General features: G+C 37.0%; 1 protein-coding gene across 1 annotated transcript in view; it reads left to right on the plus strand.

Annotated features, from left to right (window-relative positions):
• Positions 1 to 22,993, plus strand: part of ADAM32 (ADAM metallopeptidase domain 32) — a 185,621-nt gene that overhangs the window by 31,378 nt on the left and 131,250 nt on the right. Inside the window, exons 3-6 of the mRNA XM_032838058.1 lie at positions 8,222 to 8,283; positions 10,683 to 10,758; positions 17,823 to 17,899; positions 19,861 to 20,038. Of these exons, the coding sequence (XP_032693949.1) occupies positions 8,222 to 8,283; positions 10,683 to 10,758; positions 17,823 to 17,899; positions 19,861 to 20,038 (393 nt within the window). The remainder of the gene's footprint in view (positions 1 to 8,221; positions 8,284 to 10,682; positions 10,759 to 17,822; positions 17,900 to 19,860; positions 20,039 to 22,993) is intronic.

Raw genomic sequence — 22,993 nt, forward strand, 5'->3', positions numbered from 1 at the left:
TGCCTATGTTCTTCTCTAGGATTTTGTTAGATTCCTCCCTCACATTGAGGTCTTTTATCCATTTTGAGTTTATTTTTGTGTATGGTGTCAGAATAGTCAAGTTTCATTCTTCTATTTATAGGTGTCCAATTTTCCCAGCACCATTTATTGACAAGACTGTTCTTTTCTGACTGGATATTTTTTCCTGCATTGTCGAATATTATTTGACTATATGTGATCTGTGTGTCGGTTTTTGTGCAAGTACTATGCTGTCTTGATGATCACAGCTTTGTAGTAAAGCTTGAAATTAGGCAACGTGATGCCCCAGCTTTGTTTTTCTTTTTCAACATTTCCTTAGGAATTTGGGATCTTTTCTAGTTCCATACAAATTTTAGGATTGTTTTTTCCAGCACTTTGAAAACTGCTGGTGGACTTTTGATTGGGATGGCATTGAAAGTGTAGATTGCTCTGGGCAGTATAGGCATTTTAACAATGTTTATTCTTCCAATCCATGAGCATGGAATACTTTTCCATCTTTTTGCGTCTTCTTCAATTTCTTCATGAGTGTTCTGTAGGTCCTTGAGTACAGATAGATCCTTTACCTTTTTGTTTAGGTTTATTCCAAGGTATCTTATGGTTCTTGGTGCTAGAGTAAATGGAATTGATTCTCTTGTTTCCCTTTCTATATTTTCATTATTAGTGTATAAGAAAGCAACTGATTTCTGTGCATATATTTTGTATTCTGACATGTTACTGAATTGCTGTATGAGTTCTAGTAGTTTGGGGGTGGAGTCTTTTGGGTTTTCCATATAAAGTATCATATCATCTGCAAAGAGAGAGAGTTTGACTTCTTCTTTGCCAATTTGAATACCTTATATTTCTTTATGTTGTCTGATTGTTGAGGCTAGGAATTCTAGTACTATGTGGAACAATAGTGATGAGAGTAGGCATCCTTGTCATGTTCCTGATCTCAAAGGAAAGGCTGTCAGCATTTCCTCATTGAAAATGATATTCACTGTGGGTTTTTCATAGATAGATTTTATGAAGTTGAAGAATGTTCCTTCGATCCCTATACTTTGAATAGTTTTAACCAGGAATGGATGCTGTATTTTGTCAAATACTTTTTCTGCTTTAGTTGAGAGGACCATGTTGACATGTTGACATGTTCTGTCAAGAACTATATGGTTCTTCTCTCTTCTCTTATTGATTTGTTCTATCACATTGATTGATTTGCGAATGTTGAGCCACCCTTGCATCCCAGCAATAAATCCCACCTGGTCATGGTGATCAATCTTTTTAATGTACTGTTGGATCCTAGTAGCTAGATTCTTCTTGAGAAGCTTGGCATCCACATTCATCAGTGATATCGGTCTGAAATTCTCCTTTTTGATGGGGTCTTAACCTGGTTTGGGGATCAGGGTAATCTGGCTTCATAGTTTTCCTTCTGTTTCTATTTTTTGAAACCGCTTCAGGAGAATAGGTATTATTTCTTCTTTTGAATGTTTAGTAGAATTCCCCAGGGAATCCATCAGGTCCTGGGCTCTTGTTTTTTGGGAGGTTTATGATCACTACTTCAATCTCGTTATTAGATATTGGTCTATTCAAGTTGTCAGTTTCTTCCTGTTTCAGTCTTAGAAGTTTAGAGGTTTCCAGGAATGAATCCATTTCTTCAAGGTTGCTTAACTTATTGGCATATAACTGTTGATAATAATTTCTGATGATTGTTTCTGTCCTTTTCATTCTGTCCATTTCATTCATTGGGTCCTCTCTCTTTTCTTTTATATTAGTTTGGCCAGTGTTCATTGATTTTATTGTTTCTGTCAAAAAACCAGCTTCTAGTTTCGTTGATGTGTTATACTATATCTCTAGTTTCTAGCTCATTGATCTCTGCTCTAATCTTCATTATTTCCCTTCTTGTGCCTGGGTTGGCTTAATTTGTTGTTGATTCTCCAGTTCTTTAAGGTGTAGAGAGAGCTGGTGTATTCTGGATTTTTCAGTTGTTTTGGGGGAGACTCGGATGGCTATGTATTTCCGCCTTAGGACTGCCTTTGCTGTATCCCAGAGGTTTTGGTCCGAAGTGTCTTCATTCTCATTGGTTTCCATGAATTGTCTAAGTTCTTCTTTGATTTCCTGGTTGATCCAAACATTCTTAAGCAAGGTGGGTCTTTGGCTTCCATTTGTTTGAATTCCTTCCAAGCTTTTTCTTGTGGTTGAGTTCCAGTTTCAAAGCACTGTGGTCTGAGAATATGCAGGGAATAATCTCAGTCTTTTGGTATCAGTTGAACCTTGATTTGTGACCCAGTATGTGGTCTATTCTTGAGAATGTTCCATGTGCACTTGACAAGAATGAGTATTCTGCTGTTCTAGGGTGGAATGTTCTGTATATATCTATGAGGTACATCTGGTCCAATGTGTCATTCAATGCTCTTGTTTCTTTATTGATTTTCTGCTTGGGCAATCTGCCTATTACTGAGAGTGGCGTGTTAAGATCCTCTACTATTAATGTATTCATGTCAATATGACTCTTTAATTAACAGTTGGCTTATGTAGTTGGCTGCTCCCATATTGGGGGCATAAATATTTACAATTGTTAGATCTTCTTGTTGGATAGATGCTTTAAGAATGATGTAGCATCCTTCTGTATCTCTGACCACAGTCTTTAGCTTAAAATCTAATTTATCTGATATGAAAATCACTACCCCAGCTTTCTTTTGAGGCACATTGACATGAAAGATGGTTCTCCATCCCTTCACTTTCAGTCTGGATGTATTCTTTTGTGTCTTTTGTAGAAAGCATATGGACAGGTTCTGTCATTTTATCCAGTCTGCAACCCTGTGCCTTTTTATGGGTGCATTTAGGCTGTTTATGTTGAGAGTGATTATTGAAACATAAGTTTTTGGTGACATCATGTTGCCTGAGAAGTCCTTGTTTCTATAAATTGTGTCTGTAAATTTCTGTTCTATGTCACTCTTGAGTTCTTTCTTCTTTTGTAGAACCCTCCCCCTTAATATTTCTTGTAGTGCTGGCATGGTGCTCACAAACTCTTTTAAACCTTGCCCGTCTTAGAAGATCTTTATGTCTCCATCCATTCTGAATGTCAGAATAAAGTATTCTTGGCTGCATGTTCTTCTCATTTAGTGCCTTGAATATGTCTTGCCAGCCCTTTCTGGCTTGCCAGGTTTCTGTGGGCAGGTCTGTTGTTATTCTAATGGGCCTTTCTCTGTATGTAAGGAATCTCTTTCCCCTAGCTGCCCTTAAGACCTCTTGTTTAGGGCACCTGGGTGGCTCAGTTGGTTAAGCAACTGCCTTTGGCTCAGGTCATGATCCTGGAGTCCCAGGATTGAGTCCCACATTGGGCTCCCAGCTCCGCAGGGAGTCTACTTCTCCCTCTGACCTTCTCCCCTCTCATTCTCTTTCTTTCTCTCTCTCTCTCAAATAAATAAATAAAATATTTTTAAAAAGACCTCTTGTTTAAAATTATGATTCGTGAATTTCACAATTAAGTGCCTGGAGTTCTTTCTAGATTTGTTGACCTTGGAGGGTGTCCTTTCTGCATTTAGGACACGCCCACTTGTTCCATTCCCCAGATCATGGAAATTTTTCAACTATATCTTCTAATCTTCCTTCTTCCCCCTCCCCCTGCCCAGGGACCCCCATAATTCTGATGTTGGAATGTTTTGTGTCATCATTTATTTCCCTAATTCTGTTTTCATGGCTTCTAAGCTGTTTGTTCCAGGCCTCCTCCTGATCCTTATTCTCTATCAGTTTGCCCTCTAGATCACTAATTCTGTCTTCTGCCTCAGTTACCCTAGCTGTTAGAGCATTTAGATTAGATTGGATCTCATCGATAGCATTTTTAACTTCTGCCAGATTGGCTCTCACTTCTGCCCTTAGAGATGGTATGTTGTCACTAATGGTTTTCTCTAACCATTGCCTGGTTAATTGTTACCCTGAATTCCCTTTTCAACATACTGTTTATGTCCATATCCAATAGTTCTGTGGGAGAGGGCACAGTCTCTGAATTATTCCTCTGTTGAGTTTCCTCCTCCCTGTCATTTTTGGTGAGTGGTAGTTGAAGGGATGTATAGGCTGAATATATCAGCCACAAGCCAGGCAAGATGAACCCTGGAAAGTTTCGGAGCAGTTGGAAGTGACCACCAAAAGGAAAGAAATGTGAAAAAGAGAGAGAGAGAAAGAGAAAAAAAAAAAAAGAGAAAATCCAGCCAAAATGAGTCCCAAAATAAAGATTATATGATACATAAACAAAAACAGAGACTGACAAAAGTAAATGAGAAGAAAAAAATAGAAAAACTTAGCCAAAATGAACTCCAAGAATAAGATTTATGTAATACCAGAATGAAAGCAAATACAGAGAAACCCTGACAGAAGAAAAAGATGGGAGGATGGTTATAAATCCTCAATGTGGGTGAAGAAGTTTTTTTGGTTCTTCCTGGGTGTATCTTGTTATCTTTGTTAAAGGACTCACTTTCCAGAGATACAGGGAAATTAAAACTGGTTTATATATAGGGGTAGTACTGAATAAGGAAATAGGATTACCTTGAAGCTTATATCTATATGTACATTAAAACAAAAGCAAAGAAAAAGAAAACGAAACACAGGTATTTGTATGAAAAAAGTTCAAGTTAAAAAGTTATTATGGAATATATTGTGTTAAACCTCTAACTGTAATGGTAAGTAGGTTAAAAAATTAAAAGAACAAGAATTGTGAGAACAAATTTTTTTAAAAAAGTTGTATTTATGAAATATACAGGTTTTAGGGCAATATGGGGAGTTTAATATATTGTTTTCCCCTGATACTGTGGTTTTACAGTTTTATGTGGACCCTGTGGTGATTGTTCTCTTGTTCTTTTGTCTTGTTTTCTTGTGGAGGGGCCTGCTACATTGTTTTCCGGTTAATATTGCTCTGGTTGAGTAGCCCTACAGGCTATCAAGGGGCTGGCTTCTGTGGAAACTAGTTTTTCAGGCTTTTGTTCTCTGGAGGTTTTTGTTCTTTGGCAGCTTTTTGCAGCTTTTCAGAGGGTCAGAGCAAAGAAAAAATCTGTCTGCACCTAGACTTCTGCCTCAGAGAGAAGCCTTAGACTGGTCCTCTCTTGATGGTCCGAACACACAGACTCCCCTTCTGCAAACTCTGCTGAACAAGACAACTTCCCACAGATGGTACGCATCCGCAGCCACTGTCCCAGTCACCCAAGGCCCCCCACTTGTCTTTTCATCCTTGTGCCTCTAAAACCGCAAGCTATATTGGTCGGGGAGCCCACTTCTGGTGGCTGCATTTGCTGGGACTACTGTCTGGAGTGCAGCCCACGCCAGGGGCTCTCAGACTGCATGGTCGTGCAGGTTGCGGAAGGCTTCCAGCTGAGGTATCCTGACTGGAGATCGCACTGGGTTTCTAGGGTATGGACTGGGAGTGTTCAGACCCCAAGGCTGGTCTCAGAAGGCTGCGGGCCCAGAGGCTGCCAGCTGGCGCCCACATCAGACTCTCTCAGGCACTGGCAGGAGTGTGCCCAGCCAAGCAGTGGTGTAAGCAGTAGAAAGTCAGGGGCTCAGGGACCATGGACTGGAGGCTCTGCTGGACTTTCTCTGGCATGGGAGGTTGCCAGTGGTGACCATCCTAGGCCCATGCCCGTGACTGCCTGATTACACCAGTTGCCTTTTAAGACCTTTTGCTCTTTTGAGTGCTTTTAACCAGACTCCAAGTTAATGCTGGTCCCCAATCACAGGGTACTTTCATATTGGAGTATTACTTTTTAGTGGGTCGCTTCTGGTGGCTCCCTCTCCTTTCTGTTTATCCTCGGATATTAGTCCCAGCATTCCTACTTGGCTTTACCTCTCCACTGATGTCTTCTGTCTATGTAGAGATCCAGAAGTGTATAATCTTACATCTCAGGCTGATTTCATGGCTGTTCAGAGTGTTCTGGTAGATATTTAGCTCACTTTAGGGAACTTGTTGAAACAGGGACTCCTACTTCTCTGCCATCTTCCCTCTCCTCCATCGAGCCTCTAGTTTTGATTGCACCTCATTAATAGCTTTTCTTGATTTCAACTTGGTTAGATTTTAGTTCTTTTATTTCTCCAGAAGGGTATTCGCTAGTATCGTCTGTGATTTTTTAAGTCCAGCTAGCATCTTTATAATTATCATTCTGAACTCTAATTCTGACATCTTACTAATGTCCACAATGATTGGGTACCCAGCAAAAGTATTTCCTTTATCATTTCTTGAATGGCTGATTTAGTGGTGATGAATTCCTTAACATTTGTTCATCTGGGAAACTATCTTTTCTCTTATTTTGAATGATATCCTTGCTGGATAGAGTATTCTTGGCTGCAGATTTTTTTTTTTTTTTTCCTTTTAGCACTTTAAATATATCCTGCCAGTCCCTTTTGGCCTACAAAGTTTCTGCTGATAAATCAGCTGATAACTTTATGAGATTGCCCTTGTATATAACTGTTTTCTCTTAGTGCTTTTAAAATTCTCTTCACTTTTTTGTGCCATTTTAATTATTATATGTCTTGGTGTAGACCCCTTTGGGTTGATTTTGTTGGGAGTTCTCTGTGATTCCTGGATCTGGATTTCTGTTTCCCAGGTTAGTGACTTTTTCCTTTGTTATTTCCTTGAATATGTTTTCTTCCCTCTTTTCTTTCTCTCTGCTCCTTCTGGGATTCCTATAATGCTAATGCTGTTATACTATTCTCTTTTTTATTATTCTTTTACTCTTTGCTGTTAAGCTTGATTGCTTTCCATTACTCTGTCTCCTGGTTTTCTGGTTTCTTCATCTCCTTCTTCTTGTTTAGTATTCCCTCTAGTGTATTTTTAATTTCTATTATTGAGTTCTTCATCCCAGATTGGTTCTTTTTATATTTTCTGTTTCTTTGTTTAAGTTCTAATGGAGATCTTCTTAAGTCCAGTGAGTATCTTTATGAGCATTACTTTGAATTCTCTTTCAGGCATGTTGCTTATCTTCATTTCATTTAGCTCTTTTGCTGTGAATTTATTAGCTTGTTGATTTTCATTTGAGACATACTTTTCTGTCTTCTCATTTTGTCTCTTTGTGTCTGTTTCTCTGTGTTAGGAAAGTCAACTACTTCTGCTCTGGAAAGTAGTGGCTTTATGAAGAAGGCGTGCTGTAGTGCCCTGAAGTGCGATGTCCCCTATTTACCAGAACCTGGTGCTCCATCGGTGTCACCTATGTATGTTGTATGTGTCCTAATGTGATTGAGAGGCATATGCCTTATGTCCAGTTGTCTGCAGTGTTTCTCTTTTCCTTTTGTGGGGAATGCTTGGTCCCTCTGTTGTTAAGCGGTCAGTCTGGGGCCACCTTGGACTTGAATTGAGCAGACCAGATGTTTGCCAGGACTGCAGTCTCAGCACACTATAGGGTGCTGTTCTGCCTGTGTTGTCCCCCGAGAAGTTCTTGTTGGTGGGAAGGGTCTGCAGTGAGACCAGGTATCTACCCACAGTCTGTTTGTTGGGGTTTCAGGGACTTCAAACTACCAGGCTATCTCTGTGTTGCCCCTTATGGGGTTTTTGTGGGTAGGAGAGCTTACAGTCACAAATCCTAGAAGCCTTATCTTTTTCTGTGTTCTGGTATTTGTGTCTTTTTGGTTTTTATATGCTTAAGTTTTCTTTTCAATGATGCTCTAACTCTTGCTTTTTACATGTTCTTTTGGGTTGGATAAAATCTCATCACTCAGCTTCAGCAACTTAGTGGTATTGCAACTTATTGTTATCCATGTTTTAACTTGAGGATAGTAGTGATAGAGTAAAAAACAATACCAAATTTTGTTCAAGAATTTTCTACTTAAAAAATATAGGAATCAGGCAATACATTTTAAGAAAACAGTTAAATATCTTTTGTGCCTGATAGAATAAACTTTGCTGATATAGGATGTCTTATTATCCCAGTGATGCCACCTACATAGAAATTATAGCATAACATGTGGTGTCTAATTTCAGAAGAAGTTAAAATTCAGTTATATATAGTTATATATAGATTTCTAATCCCATATAAGTTCTTATGTTAGGCTTATTTTTGTAGAAATTGGGTTATATAATAAATACATGATATCATTGTTAATATTTTTTGCATATTTTAAATCATACATAGTCTGAGACATTTTAATCAAGACATTTTAGGGAATGTTTGGAGGGACTGATTGATATAAAATTATTGTTTTGCTGCTGTTTCGTGAATCTTCATTTCATTTGTTCTGGATTCTCTAGGAACAGATATCCTATACTATTAAAATAGATGAGAAGCCATACACTGTACATCTTAAGCAAAGGTAACTTTTTATTCATTTAGTTTTATATTTCATTTTATTGATATGAATTTATTTACTTAAAAATGGAGAGTTAAAAATAATTAATGTAGTTGTTATTAAACATTTTAGTTGTTTCAGATGAACAGATGCTTTCCTGAGAATTAATTTAATTTTTGGTCCTAACGCCTCAAGTAGTCTTTTGTGAATAGAGGGGAACAGAAAAAAAATAAGGCCCCCTCTCATGAAGATTAACCTATATGATCTTATGTTGTTGACAGAACCAGAAAGACCTATATAATCAGGGCAGTATGTTGGAATAAGAAGTAAGTCTGTAAGTGTATCAGGATTTGATCAGAGAGACAGGCCCGGAATAAGGAATTTATTATGGAATGAGACTATACACTTGTGAGAGTTTATGAAAAATAGTACTAGCTGTGTACTTCCCTCAGAGAACTGAGAAAGTAATTGAAATAACTTTCTGCAGGGTTTAATTCTCTCATGGAAACCAGGAAACAATGGAAATGTCTCTCACGTAGAGAAAAGTTGGCTTAGAATTAATTTGTGACTTTCAATAGGATAATTTCAGTTAAATTTTGATTATAGAACTAGACTATATGGTATTAGGGAGAGGTGGAGTGTGAGAAACTTAAGGTAGTAAGTTGTAAATAACTTTTTCAAAAATGTTTGGCAGAAAAAGAAGAAACAGGTGCAGATGAATGCTTTTTAAGAAGGAAGAAACAAAGTTTTTAGGCTGGAGGGAATTTTCTTAGAGATGTATAAACAAGCTATTTATTGTATAAAATCCAAAGAATAGGATTGGGTAAAAGAAGAGTTAACCAACTCCTGTAGACAGAAGAGAAGAATATGGTAAATGGCAACTCAAAGATCTTTTCAAGTGTGTAAGAGGGAAAGTGAGAGTACTCAGTGCATTTGAACATCTTATCAGGACTATTAACAGTGGTAAGAATTATAGGGACTGGAGTTTAGGAGGTGGGTGAAGCATGTGTGTATTGTTTTGGGAAATTACTTGCATAATGATTATGATGGCATAGTGATAATTAGGAAGGTATTACAAATAACTTATATGAGAAATAGCAGAAAGCAGAACTATGTAGAGGTAGGGAATTTTTTTCCTTTTGAGATATATACTGAGGTGACAGGAAAAAGATTAGCTAACACTGGATTTGGTGGTAGCAGAGATTTGGTGTAGCAGTGAAGGAGACGAGGAACAGATCTGAGTCAGGGGAAATGTGGGCTCAATTTTGAAAAAATTAGATATGAAGTGCTTGTAGGATATCCCAAGGAAAATGTCCAGTTGACAGTTTAGAATGTGAATGGGAATTTCAAAGCCATCTATTTATGTAGGTATAAATGAAGCACCAGAAATGAACAAGATAAACCTGTAGAGGAAGGAGTGAATATCAAAGATGAGAAGGAAGAACAACCCAGAGGTGAATGCCATGGAAACACTTAAGAGAAGAAACAAGGACCCAGATGAAGGGATTCTTAAAGTATACAGAAAGATATTAGGAAAGCCAGGTGGAAATAGTATGATTGAAGTTGAAGAGTAGCTGGCTTAAAAAAGGGAAGTGTGGTCAATAGTATGTCTGTGTCAGAGTAGTTTTATTTGACTTCAAACTGCATTTTGGATTTGACATCTAGGAGGTTATTAGTTACCCGTAGAAGATCACTTTTAGTGGAGGATTCCTAACTAGCTAGTCTAGGTGGTCTAGTTATGTTACATTAGATTGAGGAGTGACCACGACGTGAGGAAATAGGATAATAAGTATAGGGAGTGATACCAGAGAAGGTTGAACTTGGATTTGTAGTTTCAGTATCTACATTCAGATTAATACGACTTTTACACAATACTCTTCTACTTCATTATAAAGGTAATATATATGCATGGTCGTGAAATTTAGAAAGAATGAAATAATGGAAAACTCTCATAATCCTTCATGTGGTTTATATCTTTGCAAATTTTAAAATGCCTTTTTTTCTCATCTTGTAGTCCCTTCTTATTTTAAAGGAGTTCATTAAAATAAAATAAAGGAGTTCATCAAAATAGGAAAATTATTTTGAGTGTGTATTTCTTTGAATATAAACTATATATTTATGTCAAAAGAAAATACTACCTTTGTTCGGTTTGCAGACTTACTATAAAGGTCCAGTCCTGGAGAGCAAATATTTCAGGCTTTGAGAACCATACTATCTCTCTTAAAATGACTCAGCTCTGCTGTTGTACCTTAAAAAGAGCCATGGACCATACATAAATTGATGGGTGTGGCTGTGTTCCAACAAAACTTTATTTACAAAGACAGAGTAGGCCAGATTTGGCCTGAGGGTATTAGTTTGCTGAGCACTGCTTTATATGTTTCAAAAAGAATAACTTTTAATATTATCTCATTTTTAATATTCAGGTTTTTTTTAGCACATAATTTTATGGTTTATTTGTATAACCAAGGATCTGTGAATTCTCATCCTTCAGATATTCAGGTAAGATTTAAGTTTTATATTTTACAGATTTTTAAAATCTTTTTTTACCTTGATTGAATGTTTTCCTAATACAGAATACTGTATTCATAAGGGATATACTTAAGGATTGGGTTATTGCCTCATTTCCCTCATTATTAGCCTTGTCTGAAATCTTGGTAAGTTAAAGACAAACTAGATGGACTAAGGCTTCTATTCTGCGTTGAACAGAGATATCATTTAGTTAATTAATTAGTTTATTTATATTTTGTTGAATAAATGAATATAAATTAAAGACTAATAAAAGCAAACACAAATACTGAACACAATATTTTAAACCTTTTCTTTTTTTTTCCCCATCACTCCATCAATAATGACCCTACCCTTTAAAATAGATAGCCACATCCATCCACTTCCCCTATCTCCATCCTGATAACACTCTTTTCCAAGTAAATTCTTAGATTATTGCCATAACTTCCTGAATAATCTTGTTTCTATACCTTGTCCATCCCTTTAGTCAGTTTTCAACATGACCAAAAAGATCAGTCCTGTTAGAGCCTAGACTCTAACAGGACTCTAACCTAGACCTAGAGCCTAGACTCTAACAGGACTCTAACCCCCAGCTTCATCCCCTGGGGTTGCTTTTGCTGGAGCCATCAAGCCTTTTATAGCCTTATCATAGGTATCTTAGATTATCGTATGCTCTTTTTTTTTTTTTTTTTTTTTGGTAGTAAATGCTTAAGTATTAACTTCTGGTGGTCCCCTCCCTAGGTCTTTGAGCGGTTTTGAATTTCTTTGTTTCTACATTCTTAGTCACATTTTCCACTCCCACTGGGGCATTTTGGACGCTGGTCAGCTTGTGGGTTTTCTAGGATGTCGGGACACCTAGATGACCTTATTGGGTGCAATACTAGCTCAGTGAAAGCTAGAAGCCTACACTGTCACCTTACTGAGATTTCCGAGTATACTTTTCATATTGCCTTGATGTAGCAGTAATGTGTTTATGCATTTGTTTCTTTGCACAGACATTTTGTCAAATATTAAAACTCTACTTTTTTATAGCACATATTAGCATATAAGCCTTTATTCCAAGAGGTATTTATTTTTTCACTTGTAAAAAAAAAATAATGTTTCCACATAAAGAACTCTGTTATATCCTAAAGGACTTCTGTCTTTTGTATTCAGGATAATAAAGACTTTAAAGCAGAAAGTCTTTGGTATGACCTCCATGGTATGACCTCCTTTCACAAAATGAGAGCCAAAGTCATTTCAGTATCCTACAGCCTTTATACAGTCTGGTCCTCTTTACCTAACTGACCTCATTTCCTATTACTGCCTAACTTGGTCATTCTGTTCCAACTATATTGGTCTCCTTGCTGTTCTTCAACATACCAGACATGTTCTTCTTCCAGGATTACTTTCTATTTTCTTTGATCCAGATGCCAGCTCTTTCCCAAGATTTCCTTTGCTTAAGGTGTTTGCTTAAAATTACTAACTCTGGGGTGCCTGGGTGGCTCAGTGGGTTAAAGCCTCTGCCTTCGGCTCAGGTCATGATCCCAGGGTCCTGGGATCAAGCCCCGCATCGGGCTCTCTGCTCAGCAGGGAGCCTGCTTCCTCCTCTCTCTCTCTCTCTCTGCCTGCTTCTCTGCCTACCTGTGATCTCTATCTGTCAAATAAATAAATAAAATCTTTAAAAAAATTACTCCTATTTTATTTTATTTAATTTTTTAATTAATTTCTTTTCAGCGTAACAGAATTCATTGTTTATGCACCACACCCAGTGCTCCATGCCATATGTGCCCTCCATAATACCCACCACCTGGCTCCCCCAACCTCCCACCCCCTGCCCCTTCAAAACCCTCAGATTGTTTTTCAGAGTTCATAGTCTCTCATGGTTCATCTCCCCTTCCAATTTCCCTCATTTCCCTTCTCCTCTCCATCTCCCTATGCCTTCCTTGTTATTTGTTATGCTCTACAAATAAGTGAAACCATATGATAATTGACTCTCTGCTTGACTTATTTCACTCAGCATAATCTCTTCCAGTCCCATCCATGTTGCTACAAAAGTTGGGTATTCATCCTTTCTGATGGAGGCATAATACTCCATAGTGTATATGGACTATATTTTCCTTATCCATTCGTCTGTTGAAGGGCATCTTGGTTCTTTCCACAGTCTGGCGATTGTGGCCATTGCTGCTATAAACATTGGAGTACAGATGGCCCTTCTTTTCACTACATCTGTATCTTTGGGGTAAATACACAGTTGTGCAATTGCAGGGTCATAGGAAAGCTCTATTTTTAGTTTCTTTTTTTTTTTAATTTTATTTATTTATTTGAGAGAGAATGAGTGAGAGAGAGCAGGAGAGAGGAGAAGGTCAGAGGAAGAAGCAGACTCCCCAAGGATCTGGGAGCCCGATGCGGGACTCGATCCTGGAAGTTCGGGATCATAACCTGAGCCGAAGGCATTCGCTCAACCAACTGAGCCGTCCAGGTGCCCTATTTTTAGTTTCTTAAGGAATCTCCACACTGTTCTCCAAAGTGGCTGCACCAACTTGCATTCCCACCAACAGTGTAGGAGGGTTCCCCTTTCTCCACATCCTCTCCAACACACGTTGTTTCCTGTCTTGCTAATTTTGGCCATTCTAACTGGTGTAAGGTGGTATATCAATGTGGTTTTAATTTGAATCTCCCTGATGGCTAGTGATGATGAGCATTTTGTCATGTGTCTGATAGCCATTTATATGTCTTCATTGGCGAAGTGTCTGTTCATGTCTTCTGCCCATTTTTTAACATGGTTATCTGTTTTGAGTGTGTTGAGTTTGAGAAGTTCTTTATAGATCCTGGATATCATCCTTTTGTTTGTACTGTCATTTGCAAATATCTTCTCCCATTCCGTGGGTTGCCTCTTTTTTTTTTTTTTTTAAGATTTTATTTATTTATTTGTCAGAGAGAGAGAGGGAGAGAGAGCGAGCACAGGCAGACAGAATGGCAGGCAGAGGCAGAGGGAGAAGCAGGCTCCCTGACGAGCAAGGAGCCCGATGTGGGACTCGATCCCAGGACGCTGGGATCATGATCTGAGCCGAAGGCAGCTGCTTAACCAACTGAGCCACCCAGGCGTCCCCGTGGGTTGCCTCTTTGTTTTGTTGACTTTTTCCTTTGCTGTGCAGAAGCTTTTGATCTTGATATAGTCCCAAAAGTTCACTTTCGCTTTTGTTTCCTTTGCCTTTGGAGACATATCTTGAAAAAAGTTGCTGTAGCTGATATTGAAGAGGTTACTGCCTATGTTCTCCTCTAGGATTCTGATGGAGTCCTGTCTCACGTTGAGGTCTTTTATCCATTTCGAGTTTATCTTTGTGTACGGTGTAAGAGAATGGTCGAGTTTCATTCTTCTACATATAGCTGTCCAATTTTCCCAGCACCATTTATTGAAGAGACTGTCTTTTTTCCACTGTGTGTTTTTCCCTGCTTTGTAGAAGATTATTTGACCATAGAGTTGAGGGTCTATATCTGGGCGCTCTACTCTGTTCCACTGGTCTATGTGTCTGTTTTTATGCCAGTACCATGCTGTCTTGGTGATCACAGCCTTGTAGTAAAGCTTGAAATCAGGTAACATGATGTCCCCAGTTTTGTTTTTCTTTTTCAACATTTCCTTAGCAATTCGGGGTCTCTTCTGATTCCGTACAAATTTTAGGATTATTTGTTCCAGCTCTTTGAAAAATACTGGTGGGATTTTGATCGGAATGGCATTAAAAGTATAGATTGCTCTAGGCAGTATAGACATTTTAACAATGTTTATTCTACCGATCCAAGAGCATGGAATGGTCTTCCATCTTTTTGTGTCTTCTTTAATTTCTTTCATGAGTGTTCTGTAGTTCCTCGAGTACAGTTCCTTTACCTCTTTTGTTAAGTTTATACCCAGGTATCTTATGGTTCTTGGTGCTATAGTAAATGGAATCGATTCTCTAATTTCCCTTTCTGTATTTTTATTGTTAGTGTATAAGAAAGCAACTGATTTCTGTACATTGACTTTATATCCTGCCACATTACTGAATTGCTGTATGAGTTCTAGTAGTTTGGGGGTGGAGTTTTTGGGGTTTTCCATATTAAGTATCATGTCATCTGCGAAGAGAGAGAGTTTGACTTCTTCATTGCTAATTTGGATACCTTTTATTTCTCTTTGTTGTCTGATTGCTGTTGCTAGGACTTCTAATACTATGTTGAACAAGAGTGGTGAGAGTGGGCATCCTTGTCGTGTTCCTGATCTCAATGGGAAGGCTGCGAGCTTTTTCCCATTGAGGATGATATTTGCTGTGGGTTTTTCATAGATAGATTTTATGAAGTTTAGCAATGTTCCCTCTATCCCTATACTTTGAAGTGTTTCAATCAGGAACAGATGCTGGATTTTGTCAAATGCTTTTTCTGCATCAATTGAGAGGACCATGTGGTTCTTCTCTCTTCTTTTATTGATTTGTTCTATCACATTGATTGATTTGCGAATGTTGAACCATCCTTGTAACCCAGGAATGAATCCCACCTGGTCATGGTGGATAATCTTTTTAATGTGCTGTTGGATCCTATTTGCTAGGATCTTGTTGAGAATCTTAGCATCCATATGAATATGGATGGTCTGAAATTCTCCTTTTTGGTGGGGTTGTTGCCTGGTTTGGGGATCAGGGTAATGCTGGCTTCATAAAAAGAGTCTGGAAGTTTTCCTTCTGCTTCAATTTTTTGAAACAGCTTCAGGAGAATAGGTGTTATTTCTTCTTTGAAAGTTTGGTAGAATTCCCCAGGGAATCTGTCAGGTCCCAGGCTCTTGTTTTTTGGGAGGTTTTTGATCACTGCTTCAATCTCGTTACTAGATATCGGTCTATTCATGTCAATTTCTTCCTGGTTCAATTTTGGGAGTTTATAGTTTTCCACGAATGCATCTATTTCATCTAGGTTGCTTAGCTTATTGGCATATAACTGTTGATAATAACTTCTGATGATTGTTTCTATTTCCTTGGTGTTAGTTGTGATCTCTCCCTTTTCATTCATAATTTTATTAATTTGAGCCTTCTCTCTCTCTCTCTCTCTTTTTTTTGGATTAGTGTGGCCAATGGTTTATCGATCTTATTTATTCTTCCAAAAAACCAGCTTCTAGTTTCATTGATACATTCTACTGTATCTCTAGTTTCTATCTCCTTGATCTCTGCTCTAATCTTCATTGTTTCCCTTCTTGTGCCTGGCGTTGGCTTAATTTGTTGTTGATTCTCCAGTTCTTTAAGGTGTACAGAGACAGCTTCTTTAAGAGACAGCTGGTGTATTCTGGATTTTTTCAATTTTTTTGAAGGAGGGTTGGATGGCTATGTATTTCCCCCTTAGGACTGCCTTTGCTGTATCCCTTAGGTTTTGGTCCGAAGTGTCTTCATTCTCATTGGTTTCCATGAATTGTTTAAGTTCTTCTTTGATCTCCTGGTTGATCCAAGCATTCTTAAGCAAGGTGGTCTTTAGCTTCCAGGTGTTTGAGTTCCTTCCAAACTTTTCCTTTTGATTGAGCTCCAGTTTCAAAACATTGTGATCTGAGAATATGCAGGGAATAATCTCGATCTTTTGGTATCGGTTGAGCCCTGATTTGTGACCCAGTATGTGGTCTATTCTGGAGAAGGTTCCATGTGCACTTGAGAAGAATGAGTATTCTGTTGTTTTAGGGTGGAATGTTCTGTATATATCTATGAGGTCCATCTGGTCCAATGTGTCATTCAATGATCTTGTTTCTTTACTGATTTTAAATTGCTCTCTTACCTTTAGTCCTCTCTTACTTTATCTGTTTCATTTTTCATTATGGTGCTTTTCAATATATGATGTGTCATATATTTTATTTATTTTCTGTTTCCCCAGCAAAATAATCTTCATGAAGGCAGGGATTTTATTTTAGTCTTTTTTATTCACTGTTCTATCTCCAATGCCTAGAAAAATTCCTGGCATATGGTTAGCATGACAAAAATTTGCTGAAAGATTAAATTTGGACACCATGTTGCTTTACTTTTATTGGCTAGGGCTATCAGCTTCCTTTCTCGCTCCTTCCTCCTCTCCTTCATTCCATTATAAAACAATGTCTTAATTAGAAATCTTACACTGGTTTCCACCAAAATTTATAGCACTATTGAATCTTGGAAATTACATAATCTCCCTGTGATGACGTTTGCTGTATCTCTAGCTTAATTGTACGTGCTCAGAGATCAAACTTTGTATGATTTCAGTTCTTTAAAATTTCTTGTCTCGCTTCATGGCCCAGAATATGGTTTCATTTTTGTAAATGTTCTATGTTCTTTAAAAAGAACATATTCTTTAAAAAGAATATAGGTAGAATAAAACCTAGGTTTTATTCTACCTATATTAAGTTGCTAACATGCTGTTTAGATCTTCTGTAGATTCTGAATGCTTGATTTATCAGTTACTGACAGAAATGTATCTTTTACTATGATTATGCATTTCTCTATTTTAATTATTTTTTTAATTTTGAGTTTATTTGTTTTGAAGCTTTCTAGTGAATACAAATTTGGAATATTTATATCTTCCTGATCAATTGAAACTCTTTTCATTATGAAATGTTCCTCTTTGTCACCTGGCAATGTTTCTGCCTTAAAGTCTACATTTCCTGTATTAATATAGTGTCAGAATCATCCTTTTGGTTTGTGTTGATATGGTATATCGTTTTCTAGTTCTTTAATCTTCCTGTGTCCTTAAATTTTAGATTTTTTTTTTAGTAGAGTATGAGTTTTTTAAAGAAATCCAGATTCATAATCTTTGTCTTTTAGTTGATGACCTAAATTTATATATTGGAAAGCAATTTCACCTAAAATTTGGGATAATACTTTGGAAACAGAGTATAAAATATTAATCCCAAATATTAATCAGAAGGGTATTTAATATAGAATTGACAAATATAGGGAAACTTATCCTGAATGTCACTTTATTCATGCTGATATTTAAACCATGTAGCCTGTGAAATTTCAGAAATTTCAGAAAATTCTAGCAAGCATAAAAATAAGAAATCATTAGAAAAATTTGTCAGTCCTAAATATTTCACTTTCTTTCTTTCCTAGGCTCAGTGCTACTACCAGGGGCATATTGAAGGACATCTGAATTCTGTTGTCACACTCAGCACATGCTCTGGATTGAGGTTATTTATTTTCTGCAATTGATATGTGAACATTGTAATTAATGATATTTGGCTGCAGTGAATTTGTTATGTTTATATTAAGTTTGGGGCTGAGGAAAGATTCCCATGTGGAGATAGTGCAATGAAGTCCTCCTCTAGACATGTTTCTTCTCTTGTATCTCCTCACTTTCCTTGCCGACCAGAGATATTTCTAATCTCTTTGAAGGTTTAGATTTCCTCCTCTCCTTCCTCTGTATCTTGTTTTTCTTAGCTACAGGAATGACAACTGAATGCATGACTATAGCAAGTTGGAGGAGCTGTTGAGGATAGCTTATTTTTTCATCAAATGGCTATATTTGGTACCTACCATGTGTCACCTACTGACTTAGTGTTTGGAGATATAAAAATAAACAGAAACAAACAAGGCATATTTTTCTCAAGGAAAATCACCTTCAAGAAGAGGAAGCAAATTCTATATAAGCAAATAATTACTAATATAGTATTCATATTTTTCTAATAATATCACTGTCTTAAATGTTAACAATTAAAGGGTTTCTTCCTTAGTGCCTAGAGTTTTCCATTCTGTCAGAAAATTCTTCATCTTTATTTTTGTAATATAGGATCCTTATGTTAACAAACAAATAACTGTTCCTTTTGCTTGTTACGTGGAACCCTATGGTTTTTGGGAAATAGCCACTTGAACCAGAGCCAGAGTCAGAGAATAGTTATAAAAGTTGTTTACTCTTTAAAATCTTGCCTTTAATTTCTTATTCAGACTATATGCATAAAAAAGATTAATAATGCCTTTTCATAATTAATGCTGAATTTTTATTTTTATAAATAAAACTTAACTTATTACATATACTTTTGTTATATAGGCAATGTGATTATTTTTCTTTTTCTTTCTTTCTCTTTTTTAAAAAATAATTTATTTATTTGTTTGACAGACCGAGATCACAAGTAGGTAGAGAGGCAGGCAGGGGGGGTGGGGGGTGGCGTGGGAAGTAGGCTCCCTGCTGAGCAGAGAGGCTCAATATGGGGCTCGATCCCAGGACCCTGGGATAATGGCCTGAGCCAAAGGCAGAGGCTTTAACCCACTGAGCCACTCAGGTGCCCTCATTTTTCTTTTTTTTTAAATTGTGTTATGTTAGTCACCATACAGTACATCATTAGTTTTTGACGTAGTGTTCCACGATTCATTGTTTGTGTATAATACCCCATGCTCCATGCAATTTGTGTCCTCCTTAATACCCATCACTGGGCTAAGGTTTCCCCACACCTCCTTCCCTCTAAAACCCTTATTTTGTTTCTCAGAGTCCATAGTCTTTTATGATTCATCTACCCCTCCGAAATCCACCCCCTTCATTTTTCCCTTCCTTTTCCTAATGTCCTCCATGCTATTCCTTATGTTCCACAAATAAGGGAAACCATATGATAACTTACTTTCTCTGCTTGACTTATTTTACTTAGCATAATCTCCCCAGTCCCATCCATGTTGATGCAAAGCCTGGGTATTCATCCTTTCTGAATTCTATTCATTCTATTCTATTCTGAATCTATTCATTCCATTGTATATATGGACCACATCTTCCTTATCCATTAATCATTTTTTAAAAGCAGTGACCGCCAGAGGGAAATTCATTAAGATTTCTATTTACTATTGCTTTCATTTCACTGACTTGGAGAACAGGGAATTCCTTAATCACTGTAATGCTGTATACTTATACACCTCACAACTGATTATATAATTTCTGCTGCCTTTATATCTATAGAGAGAATCAAATGGAAAGCTGATTTTGTGGACTGCAGGAGATCTTTTTTCTCTTCAGAATTATCTCCATAATGTCAGGAGTTAGGGTCAAAATACAGAGCTCAAAAATGTTCTTTATCCTCCACTTCCTCCTCCTCCTTTTGGATTCTGTCAGAGTTTTATAATAGAGATTTGATTAAAAGCACTTACAATTTTAGTCTTAATTTTACAGAGGAATACTGCAATTTGAAAATGTTTCTTATGGAATCGAGCCTCTGGAATCTGCAGTTGAATTTCAACATCTTCTTTATAAATTAAAGAGTGGAAATAGTGAATTTGAAGATCTTAGTGAAGATAACCAAGGCACAGAACAAAACCCAGGGGACTATAACATTTTTGTAAGTGAAAAGGTGAGTTTGTGTATGTTTTATTACTATTTTCAGGGCAATTATTGTCATTACTTAATTTATGTATAAGAAAATTACATGAACGTACATGTAACTATAACAAATAATTCTTACCTTCAGAACAGCCTTATCTTTTTTTAATGTTACCATTTCCTTTGAACCATATATGTCTTCTTGCATCAATTGATCATCTACTTTTTTATGATAAATTTTTATTCTTAATCTTATTTTGTTACATACTTATAACTTTCTAAAAATTAGTGTATATTCAACATAAATGTAATAAACTGAATTCCTGCTTTTGTGTCTGTATTCATGGAAGTTATTTAAATGCCAGTATTTTTTTTCCAGCTGTAGTCAAATTTTATTCTTTCTGCATCTAAAGCTCAGTATATCTTCTTTTGATTCAGAAGGATTTTTTTTTATTAGTTACTGGGGTGGAATTTAGTGACTCATCAGTTGCATATAACACCCAGTGCTCATTTCATCAAGTGCCATCCCCTTAATGCCCATCACCCAATTACCCCTTCACCCCACCCATCTCACCTCAGAAACCCTCTGTTTATAGTTAAGAGTATTTATGGTTTGCCTTCTTCTCTATTTTTATCTTAGTTTGTGTTTCCTTCCCTTCCCCTATGTTCCTCTGTTTTATTTCTTAAATTCCCCACCTATGAGTGAGATCATGTGGTATTTGTTTTTTTCTGACTGACTTATTTTGCTTAGCATAATACTCTCTAGTTCCATCCATGTCATTGCAAATGGCAAGATTTCATTCTTTTTGATGGCTGAGTAGTGTTCCATTTGTGTGTGTGTGTGTGTGTGTGTGTGTGTGTGTGTATACACACCACATCTTCTTTATCCTTTCATCTGTTGATGTAAATCTGGGTTCTTTCCATGGTTTGGCTGTTGCGGACATTGCCGCTATAAACATTGGAGTGTGTGTGCCCCTTTGAATCAGTATTTTTTTATCCTTTGGATGCAATTGCTGGGACATAGGGTAGTCTATTTTTAACTTTTTGAGGAACCTCCATACTGTTTTCTGGAATGGCTGCACCAGTTTGCATTCCCATCAACACTAAGAAGGTTCCCATTCTTGGCATGCTCATCAACATCTGTTTCCTGAGGTGTTCATTTTAGCCATTCTGACAGGTGTGAAGTGGTATCTTACTGTGGTTTTGATTTGCATTTCCCTGATGTCAAGTGATGTTGAGCATTGTTTCATATGTCCGTTGGCCATTTGTATGTCTTCTTTGGAGAAATATCTGTTCATGTCTTCTGCCCATTTCTTCACTGGATTTTTGTTCTTTGGGTTTTGAGTTTGATAAGTTCTTTATAGATTTTATCTGGTAAGACGTTTGCAAATATCTTCTCCCTATCTGTAGGTTTCATTTTAGCTTTGTTGACTGTTTCCTTTGGGTGCAGAAGCTTTTTATCTTGATGAAATCACAATAGTTTGTCTTTGTTTTTATTTTTCTTGCCTTTGGAGAGGTGTTTAGTGAGAAGTTGCTGTGGCTGAGGTCTAAGAAGTTGCAGCCTGGGTTCCACTCTAGGATTTTGATGGATTCCTGTCTCACATTTAGGTGTTTCATCCATTTTGAGTCTACTTTTGTGTATGGTGTAAGAAAATGTTGCAGTTTTTTTCTTTTTCATGGAATATCTTTTTCTATCTTTTCACTTTCAGTCTGTATCTATCTTTAGGCCTCAAATTAGTCTTTTATGGACAGCATATATGGGTCTTGTTTTTTTAAAATCCACTATCTTATCCTATGCCTTTTGATTGCAGCATTTAGTCCACTTACATTTAAGATTATTATTGGTAGGTGTGTACTGACTGACATTTTATTAATTGTTTTCTGGTTGATTTTTGGTTCTTCTTTGTTCCTTCTATTGCTCTCCTACCTGTGTGATTTGGTGACTTTTTTCTGTTATGCATGGATTCTTTTATCCTTATATTATTTAGTATCTATTATAGGTTTTTGGTTTGTGATACCTTGAGGTTCATATACAACAATCTATGTATATAGCCATCTTTTTACTTTTTATTAATTTTTTAAAAGATTTTATTTATTTGACAGAGAGGGAGAGACAGCAAGAGAGGGAAAGTACAAGCACTGCTGAGTGGAGAGCATGATGCAAGGCTTGATCCCACAACCCTGGGTTTATGGGCTGAGCCAAAGGCTGCTGCATAACCAGCTGAGTTCCCCAGGTGTCCCTATAACCATCTTTTTAACGTTGATGATCTCTTTATTTTGAATACATTCTAAAAGCACCTACATATTTATTCCCTCTCCATGTTCTGTGTATTTTATTTCATAGTTTCATCTTTTATTTTTGCTTAACTAATTACTGTAGATATAGTTGATTTTACTGTTTTTGTCTTTTCACCTTCATACTAACTTTATAAATGCGTGGTCCACTACCTTCACTCTGTTTATTTTCCCAGTGAGAATTTACTTTCATAATTTTCTTACTTCTAGATATGACTTTTTCTTATCTACTTAAATAAATCCCTTTGACATTTCTTATAAGGTTGGTTTAGTGTAATGAACCTCTTTAACCTTTGTCTGGGAAACTGTTTATCTCTCCTTCAATTCTAATGAAAGCCCTGATGGGTAGAGTATTCTTGTTTGTAGGTTTTTTCCATTCAGCACTTTGAATACATCATGACAATCCCTTCTGGCCTGAAAAGTTTCTGTTGAAAAATCATCTGATGGGTTTATGGGTGTTCCTTTGTATGTAACTAGTTACTCTTCTCCTGCTACTCTTAAGATTCTCTCTTTATCTTTATTTTTTGATGTTTTAGTAATTATCTTGCTGTAGATCTTCTTGGGTTCATCTTGTTTGGTCCGATCTGTCCTTCCAGAACCTGGATGTCATTTCCTTTTTCTGATAAGGGGTGTTTTCAGCTATTCCATATTCAGGTAAGTATTCTGCTCGTTTCTTTTCTATCCCATTTGT

The sequence above is a fragment of the Lontra canadensis genome, unplaced genomic scaffold, assembly GCF_010015895.1.
Source record: "Lontra canadensis isolate GAN:19392208 unplaced genomic scaffold, GSC_riverotter_1.0 scaffold101, whole genome shotgun sequence".
Classification (NCBI taxonomy): Eukaryota; Metazoa; Chordata; class Mammalia; order Carnivora; family Mustelidae; genus Lontra; species Lontra canadensis.